This window comes from Triticum aestivum, chromosome 3A, assembly GCF_018294505.1.
Source record: "Triticum aestivum cultivar Chinese Spring chromosome 3A, IWGSC CS RefSeq v2.1, whole genome shotgun sequence".
Lineage (NCBI taxonomy): Eukaryota > Viridiplantae > Streptophyta > Magnoliopsida > Poales > Poaceae > Triticum > Triticum aestivum.
The window spans coordinates 68,148,040-68,157,866 of record NC_057800.1 but is presented as its reverse complement, the minus strand read 5'-3'; the positions used below and the strand labels follow the sequence as shown (position 1 = coordinate 68,157,866).

General features: G+C 45.3%; 1 protein-coding gene across 1 annotated transcript; it reads left to right on the top strand.

Moving 5' to 3' along the window:
* The first annotated feature begins 6,879 nt into the window (after positions 1-6,879).
* LOC123057956 (putative transcription factor bHLH041) lies at positions 6,880-9,374 on the top strand. Its single transcript, XM_044480816.1, has 5 exons — positions 6,880-6,971; positions 7,255-7,330; positions 7,418-8,056; positions 8,157-8,552; positions 8,995-9,374. The coding sequence occupies exons 1-5, from the start codon at positions 6,880-6,882 to the stop codon at positions 9,115-9,117; spliced, it is 1,326 nt and encodes a 441-aa protein (XP_044336751.1). The 3' UTR covers positions 9,118-9,374.
* Positions 9,375-9,827: the final 453 nt, after the last annotated feature.

Below are 9,827 nucleotides of genomic sequence, written 5' to 3'. Positions count from 1 at the left end.
ATTACAAGAGAGTAGAGGGGGGGAGAAATCATCATAAGATCCAACTATAATAGCAAAGCTCGCGATACATCAAGATCGTACCACCTTAAGAACACGAGAGAGAGAGAGAGAGAGAGAGAGAGAGAGAGATCAAACACATAGCTACTGGTACATACCCTCAGCCCCGAGGGAGAACTACTCCCTCCTCATCATGGAGAGCACCGGGATGATGAAGATGGCCACCGAAGAGGGATTGCCCCCTTCGGAAGGGTGTCGGAACGGGTCTAGATTGATTTTTGGTGGCTACGGAGGCTTCTAGCGGCGGAACTCCCGATCTATTGTGCTCCCAAATGTTTTTAGGGTATATGGAGATATATAGGCGGAAGAAGTACGTCAGGGGGGCCACGAGGGTGGAGGGCGCGCCCAGGGGGTGGGCGCACCCCCTACCTCGTGGCCTCCTTGAAGCTTCCCTTACTTGGACTCGAAGTCTCCCGGGTTGCTTTCCTTCCAAAAATAAGTTCCGTGAAGTTTCGGTCTACTTGTCACGGACATGATGCCTATATACATGATCATGCCTAGATATTCTCATAATTATTTACTTTTCTATCAATTGCTCGACAGTAATTTGTTCACCCACCGTAATACTTATGCTATCTTGAGAGAAGCCACTAGTGAAACCTATGGCCCCCGGGTCTATCTTCTATCATATAAGTTTCCAATCTATTTTATTTTGCAATTTTACTTTCAATCTATATCATAAAAATACCAAAAATATTTATCTTATTATCTCTATTAGATCTCACTCTCGTAAGAGACTGTGAAGGGATTGATAACCCCTTTATCACGTTGGTTGCGAGGTTCTTATTTGTTTGTGTAGGTACGAGGGACTTGCGTGTAGTCTCCTACTAGATTGATACCTTGGTTCTCAAAAACTGAAGGAAATACTTACGCTACTTTGCTGCATCACCCTTTCCTCTTCAAGGGAAAACCAACATAGTGCTCAAGAGGTAGCAAGTAGGATTTCTGGCGCCGTTGCCGGGGAGATCTACGCACAAGTCAAGATATACCAAGTACCCATTACAAACTCTTATCCCTCGCATTAAATTATTTGCCATTTGCCTCTCGTTTTCTTCTCCCCCACTTCACCCTTGCCATTTTATTAGCCCTCTTTTTTTGTTCGCCTCTTTTTCGCTCGCTTCTTGTGTGCTTGTGTGTTGGATTGCTTGTCACAATGGCTCAAGATAATACTAAATTGTGTGATTTTTCCAATACCAACAATAATGACTAGCACTCCGATTGCTCCTCTCACCGATGCTGAATCTTGTGAGGTTAATACTGCTTTGTTGAATCTTGTCATGAAAGATCTATTTTCTGGCCTTCCTAGTGAAGATGCCGCTACCCATCTAAACGACTTTGTTGATTTGTGTGATATGCAAAAGAAGAAAGATGTGATTAATGATATTGTTAAATTGAAGCTATTCCCGTTTTCTCTTAGAGATCGTGCTAAAACTTGGTTTTTGTCTTTGCCTAAAATAGTATTGATTCTTGGAACAAGTGCAAAGATGCTTTTATCTCTAAGTATTTTCCTCCCGCTAAGATCATCTCTCTTAGAAACGATATTATGAACTTTAAGCAACTAGATCATGAGCATGTTGCACAGTCTTGGGAGAGGGTGAAATTAATGATACGTAATTACCCTACACATGGTTTGAATTTGTGGATGATCATACAATTTTTTTATGCTGGATTGAATTTTGCTTCTAGAAATCTTTTAGATTTGGCCGCGGGAGGCACTTTTATGGAAATCACTTTAGGATAAGCTACCAAACTCCTAGATAATATTATGGTTAATTATTCTCAATGGCACACCAAAAGATTTAGTAATAAAAAGGTTCATGCTATAGAAGAAATTAATGTTTTGAGTGGAAAGATTGATGAACTTATGAAATTGTTTGCTAATAAGAGTGTTTCTTCTGATCCTAATGATATGCCTTTGTCTACTTTGATTGAGAATAGTAATGGATCTATGGATGTGAATTTTGTTGGTAGGAACAATTTTGGTAACAACACGTATAGATGAAACTTTAATCCTAGGACGTTTCCTAGTAATTCCTCTAATAATTATGGTAATTCCTACAACAATTCTTATGGAAATTATAATAATATGTCCTCTGATTTTGAATCTAGTATTAAAGAATTTATTAGTTCGCAAAAGAGTTTCAATGCTTTGATTGAAGAAAAATTGTCTAAGATTGATGAGTTGGCTAGGAACGTGGATAGAATTTCTCTTGATGTTGATTCTTTTAAACTTAGATCTATTCCACCTAAGCATGATATCAATGAGTCTCTCAAAGCCATAAGAATTTCCATTTATGAGTGCAAAGAAAGAACCGCTAGGATGCGTGCTAAAAAGGATTGCTTTATAAAAGCGCGTTCTTCTAGTTTTGATGATAATAAGGATGAAGATCTAAAAGTGATTGATGTGTCTCCTATTAAATCTTTGTTTTGCAATATGAATATTGATAATGATGGGACTCGAGATGAGTCAACTTTAGTTAAAAGGCGTCCCAATGATTCAGAGTTTTTAGATCTTGATGCAAAAATTGGTAAAAGTGGGATTGGAGAGGTCAAAACTCTACATAGCAATGAACCCACTATTTTGGATTTCAAGGAATTTAATTATGATAATTGCTCTTTGATAGATTGTATTTCCTTGTTGCAATCTGTGCTAAATTATCCACATGCTTATAGTCAAAATAAAGCTTTTACCAAACATATCGTTGATGCTTTAATGCAATCTTATGAAGAAAAGCTTGAATTAGAAGTTTCTATGCCTAGAAAACTTCATGATGAGTGGGAACCTACTATTAAAATTAAAATTAAAGATCATGAATGTTATGCTTTATGTGATTTGGGTGCTAGCATTTCCATGATTCCAAAAACTTTGTGCGATGTGTTAGGTTTCCGTGAATTTGATGATTGTTCTTTAAATTTGCACCTCGCAGATTCCACTATTAAAAAACCTATGGGAAGTATTAATGATGTTATTATTGTTGCAAATAGGAATTGTGTGCCCGTAGATTTCATTGTTCTTGATATTAATTGCAATCCTACATGTCTCATTATTCTTGCTTGACCTTTCCTTAGAACGATTGGTGCAATTATTGATATGAAAGAAGGGAATATTAGATTCTAATTTCCATTAAGGAAAGGCATAGAACACTTTCCTAGAAATAAAATTAAATTACCTTATGAATCTATTATGAGAGACACTTATGGATTGCATACCAAAGATGATAATACCTAGATCTATTCTTGTTTTTATGCCTAGATAGGGGCGTTAAACGATAGCGCTTGTTGGGAGGCAACCCAATTTTATTTTTGTTTCTTGCTTTTTTGTTCTGTTTAGTAATAAATAATTCATCTAGCTTCTGTTTATATGTGGGTTTATGCTTTTAATTAGTGTTTGTGCCAAGTAGAATCTTTGGGAAGACTCGGGGGAAGTTTTTGCGGATCTTGCTGTAAAAAACAGAAACTTTAGCGATCACGAGATTTGCTGCCATTTTTTACTGGAGAGTGAGATTAGGTTGATTCTTTTTGCAGATGATTAATAGGAAAATTCCTCACGTCCACCAATTTATTTCAGAATTTTTGGGATTACAGAAGTATTCGTAAGCTACAGATTACTACAGACTGTTCTGTTTTTGACAGATTCTGTTTTTCGTGTGTTGTTTGCTTATTTTGATGAATCTATGGCTAGTATCGGAGGGTATGAACCATAGAGAAGTTGGAATACAGTAGGTTTAACACCAATATAACTAAATAATGAGTCCATTACAGTACCTTAAGTGGTGGTTTGTTTTCTTATACTAACGGAGCTCATGAGATTTTCTGTTGAGTTTTGTATTGTGAAGTTTTCAAGTTTTGGATAAGATTTGATGGATTATGGAATAAGGAGTGGCAAGAGCCTAAACTTGGGGATGCCCAAGGCACCCCAAGGTAAAATTCAAGGACAGCCAAAAGCTTAAGCTTGGGGATGCCCTGGAAGGCATCCCCTCTTTTGTCTTCGTCCATCGGTAACTTTACTCGAGGCTATATTTTTATTCACCACATGATATGTGTTTTGCTTGGAGCGGCCTGTGTGATTTGCGTCTTTGCTTTTTAGTTTACCACAATCATCCTTGCTGTACACACGTTTTGGGAGAGACACACATGAATCGGAATTTATTAGAATAATCTATGTGCTTCACTTATATCTTTTGAGCTAGATAATTTTGCTCTAGTGCTTCACTTATATCTTTTAGAGCACGGTGGTGGTTTTATTTTATAGAAATTATTGATCTCTCACGCTTTACTTATATTATTTTAAGAGTCCTTTAGAACAACATGGTAATTTTCTTTGGCTATAAAATTGGTCCTAATATGATAGGCATCCAAGATTGGTATAATAAAAACTTTCATAAAAAGGTGCATTGAATACTATGAGAAGTTTGATACTTGATAATTGTTTTGAGATATAAAGATGGTGATATTAGAGTTGTGCTAGTTGAGTAGTTGTGAATTTGAGAAATACTTTTGTTGAAGATTGCAAGTCCCGTAGCATGCACGTATGGTAACCGATGTGTAACAAATTTGAAACATGAGAAGTTCTTTGATTGTCTTCCTTGTGAGTGGCGGTCGGGGACGAGCGATGGTCTTTTCCTACCAATCTACCCCCCTATGAGCATGCACGTAATGCTTGGTTTTTGATGACTTGTAGATTTTTTCAATAAGTATGTGAGTTCTTTATGACTAATGTTGAGTCCATGGATTATACGCACTCTCACCTTTCCATCATTGCTAGCCTCTTCGGTACCGTGCATTGCCCTTTCTCACCTTGAGAGTTGGTGCAAACTTCGCCGGTGCATCCAAACCCCGTGATATGATACGCTCTGTCACACATAAACCTCCTTATATCTTCCTCAAAACAGCCACCATACCTACCTATTATGGCATTTCCATAGCCATTTCGAGATATATTGCCATGCAACTTTCCACCGTTTCATTTATGACACGCTTCATCATTGTCATATTGACTTGCATAATCATGTAGTTGACATCGTATTTGTGGCAAAGCCACCATGCATAGTTTATCATACATGTCACTCTTGATTCATTGCCCTTTCTGGTACACCGCCGGGGACATTCATATAGAGTCATATTTTGTTCTAGTATCGAGTTGTAATCATTGAGTTGTAAATAAATAGAAGTGTGATGATCATCATTAATAGAGCATCTTCCCAAATAAAAAAGGGGAAAGGCCAAAAAAAGGACGGCCCAAAAAAGAAAAAAAAAAGAAAAAAAGAAAAAAAAAGGGATATGCTCGTCGCCGGAGCTGTCCGACCCGTCACTGTCCTCCTTCTCTTTGGGGGGCAGTCCGTCCATGGCACGGACCACCTGATTCTGCTCGCGGACAAGGGCGCGTGTCCTCCTCCATTGTTGCTTCTTTACAATGTGGGCGCGGATGGCTTCCTCCTCTGTGGTAGCGCGTGCTGTTGCACCAGCTGCCTCCGCCGCCGCTATGTGTAGACAACGAGGCGAGCCTTGGCCACCTTCATCCTTTCCTTCCCATGACGAGCACACCTATCTCGGTAGCATCGTACTCCGTCAGACCGGATGGACAAGGAAGATTGGAAGGCTCCCGGGAGGATCGCGATGGTCCAGCCTCAGAGGATCCGAGCGCCCAATGCACCGACGCAATGGACTCGCGCATGACAGATCCCATTGTGAGTTGGGCGTAGTCCTCCCGAGAGCGGTGGAGTGCAATGCAGAAGTCCATTGCCTCCTCCAACCCTGCACGGGACGACACCCTAGTCGACGGATCCAGACTGGTCGGAGTCAGATCCGCTGCCCGCCGTGCCGGGGAAGGCCGGATGGGAAGTTGGGTGGCGGAGTGGAGTTGAGTGGCTAGGGTTCGGTCTAGGGAGTGGATGCAGACGAATATATGTGGGGTTGGGTGAGCTAGCGTTGGAACGTGGCGGACGCGCACGAGCCTCCCCATATTCATCTCATATTTGAGCTTGATATGAGGGGTGCCGGTCAGCCCGGTCGTTTGTGGACGGTTTCAGGCGCCAGTCTGGTCGGAACCGGTTAGTGACCGAGGCATCCGCCTATAGACGTATGGGGGGGGGGGGGGGGGGTTAAGGCGCTCGGCTGTAGATGCTATCACATGCATACGATCATCTTTCCCCTCTTTTGCTATGAAGACCATACACAACCATGTTGAAATATCCTTGCAAAAAAAAAAACCCATGCTGAAGCAACTAAGAAGCTACCCCATGTGCTGTGTATATACCGGTCCAAAACCAAAAGGTGTTCAAAAGGTTCAAATTCCATGCACATATATCATCTTTATTAAGCCCGTCCGGTCCGGTCCAGTCCCACGCCTTGTTCGTCGATGGATCGAAAGGTGCCATATTTCCGGCCAACGGAATGGACCGTGGACTTCCCAAAGTCCTCCCCGTCAGCAAGGTCTCTCTCTCATCATCGTGTGGATGTATGGTTCGTCGACATATAATTAACTACCCATAGATTCTGAACGCAAAATAAATAAATAGCTATGGCGCTAGCTTCGGTTACCGTCGCACGTGCCCCCCTCTCCACTTCTCCCCCAAGCCGCCTGTCATGATCGCGCCATTGCTCCGGCCGCCCCCCCTGCTATATATGCGCGCTCGCATCCTCCAGCCGAACCCCACACATTAGCTTCCTCGTGGACGGCTTGCCACTTAGCTATATATCTACACGTGCACATATATACCTACGCACGGTTCCATTTCGGTTGATGAGCTGAGAGCCTGAGACTCGACCGAATCTAGGCGCCTAGATCGAAGTGATCGAGCATCACTTGGCCGCGCGCTCGCAATGGACAGCAGCAGCTGGATCCATGGATACTACGGCCCCAGCAGCGGCGCCGGCGGCGGTAACAGCGGCTTCATGTGCGGTTACGCCGCCAGGTGTGTGCATTATGCGTCCTCTCTCGATCCGTTTCGGTTCATCACGCACAGATATCCATCTCCCTTGATGGATCACTTTGATGGCTGTGTGCATCGCTTGATGAAGGCCGGAGATCATTCTCCTTTTCGAAAAAAAGTTGACGGCGATCCTTTGATTAATTAGCATCACTGCTGCAAATTTGTTGGAATAATCCATGTTTAGCTTCGGTTCTACTAGTTAATTAGGTACATAGACAATTACTAGCCACTGGGATATCTGTCTGATGGATCTCTTTGTACGCAGCTGCGTCGTCCCCGAAGAGCTGCAGAGCAGGAAGGAGGAAGAGGAGCGCACGCAGATTCAGCACCACCTCAACCAGGCAAACATCCATTGATTGATTGATTGATATGCATCGGTGCGACTGTGCACACTTCAACTGTTCCTGATGATAATATCGCACGTGCAGATCAGCATGCAGATGAACATGGAGGACGAGCCAGCTGCGTACATCGTCCCTGCCGGCGACGGGGTCGCCGTGGGCATGCAGCAGTCTGTCCTAGACGAATTCGATTTCCTCTCCTCGCACCACGCCGGTGGCTGCAGCTTCCCCTCCTCGTCCTCCACCTCCTCGTCGTTCCGTTCCGCCTCGCTCTCTTGCAGCCCGGAGATATCCTCCGCGCACGCCCTCGCGACGCCCGCCGCCGGCCTGCAGTTCCCCGAGGTCTCCTCGCATGTACCGCCGCTGGTGCTCCCATGTGACGATGACTACCACCAGTACATCCTGAACTTCCAAGACACGGCCGCGATGGAGCCTGGCGTGGTGCCGGCAAGCGCGTTCAGCCGCTACGCGCGGCACCTCGGCGCGAGGCGGAGGCCAAAGCCGGCATGCGGGCAGAAGATGTTCAAGAAATCCATGTCCGTCCTGGTCAAGATGCAGGCGGCGATGAGGTACAGCCACCAGCAGCACCACTTCCAGCAAGCGTCGCCGGAGGCCGAGCTGTCGTCGGTGAACCAGCTGCAGCACATGATCTCCGAGCGCAAGCGCCGGGAGAAGCTCAACGACAGCTTCCAGGCTCTCAAGACCGTCCTTCCTCCCGGTTCCAAGGTACACATAATTTGAACGCATGCATCTTAATTTCTCCGAGAGCAGTGGCATTTTCTTTGACTAGCTAATGATAATGATGATCATTTGTCTCGCTTTACAGAAAGACAAGACGTCGATACTGATCACCGCGAGGGAGTACGTGAACTCCCTCAAGTCCAAGGTCTGCGACCTCGAGGAGAAGAACAAGGCGCTCCAGGCGCAGCTGGCCCAGTGTGCCCGCGACGCCGGGGTCGAAGAAGACGACGCCGAGAAGGTCGAAATCCAAATAACCAGAGTGGCGGCGGATCGGGAAGATGGGACGACTACGAGTGAGGTTTGCACGGTGAAGATAGCGGCGAGGCCGGCGCATGGCAACACGATGGACGTGGTGCTCAGGACGCTGCAGTGCCTCAATGATCAGATGGGGGAAGACGACGTAAGCCTGGTGGCCATGAGCACCAGCGACGGCGACGCCGGCAACGGCCTCACTGGAGCATTCCTGACGATGCAGCTCAAAGTAATACACTTTTCTTATTCTTTTCTTTACAGTATGCTTTATATATTTTGATGGGAACCTCCATTCGAAATAAAATAAAATTGTATACATAATCAACCAGTTGAACTGAGCATGATGTAAAATTGTAGTACAATCCAGTAATTTGATCGCGTGTTGGCTTCATTTCAACAAGTTGGGCAATGGACGTGTCACACACACTCCGGCCGAAACCCTGAGCGTGCGTGCACACGTGAACAGTAGGAAGCTAGGCTAACCTTAGGTAGGTAGTAAGTAGGTTACCTGAGATTTGTCATATGGAATCTCTCGGTTGACCAATGACCAACGTAGCGCACCCAGCTAGATTTTTACTACATGGTGAAAAGTAACGCATATGGCGTCACACTCTTTTTAAATTCTGCATAGACTGGAAAATTTAACTGATATCTTGATGCGGTCGTTGCAGTCAGCGTCCGGCGCCAAGTGGGAGGAGGAGATGGTCAGGGAAGCCGTGGCGAAGGCCGTCGCGGCCCGCACGGGCGCCGACCGCCGTGGCGACGCCGCCGGCCGGTCTCGGCACGCCGAATAATTAAGCTGCTGCTCCATCCAACGGTCGGCTCGTCGTGCTCGTCAGGAGACCGCCGTTAGCTAGCCACCCACCGCCGACGGATGCCTGCAGTGCCGTCAGAAAAGGGTAGACTAATTTAGTTGCGTTACTGTCGCTGACTGGAAGCTTGAAACAACGGCCACGCATGATGCATGGACAATTCTACTGTTCGGGGTCAAGGTGACAAGGCAACCTGACAAGGTAACCGACGAATAACGCAGGACTAAATGAAAGATCGCCGTCATGTTGACCGTGCAATCGGTCCAACCATGGAAAAACATATGCACAGTAATTAATTAGTAGTTGACTTATCAGCATGAGCTTATATACATGTACAGGCGCTTTGATTTTGTTAGGGAGGACTGTTATTACATGTGAGTGCTTATACTTGACTTACCGAATATAGTGCATTATTCTTACTTCGCCCAATGATTCTTACTTTCTATAGTCATTCCATCGCAATATTATTCATCGCCTCCCACACCACCTGCCACTCCGGCGGCGGCGACCACCTCCTAGCCAGCCGCCACTCTGGCCCTGACGCCCAATCCCTTCCCGCCAACCCTCTCTGCTCCCCATAGCGTACATGAGCTCCTCCCGTGCTCCGTTGGCGTCGCACCTTAAGTCCAACATCGTGGTCCCCTCGCCGATGGCGCACACCCAACCGCTGGTGGCACCTCCTCGCCCCAGAT

What these genes read in the sequence shown, in the direction of transcription:
- LOC123057956 (XM_044480816.1), top strand. Translation starts at nt 6,880, where the DNA reads ATGGACAGCAGCAGCTGGATCCATGGATACTACGGCCCCAGCAGCGGC. An exon ending in TTCAGCACCACCTCAACCAG is followed by an intron (nt 7,331 to 7,417) that starts GCAAACATCCAT and finishes TCGCACGTGCAG; the next exon opens with ATCAGCATGCAGATGAACAT. An exon ending in TCCTTCCTCCCGGTTCCAAG is followed by an intron (nt 8,057 to 8,156) that starts GTACACATAATT and finishes CTCGCTTTACAG; the next exon opens with AAAGACAAGACGTCGATACT.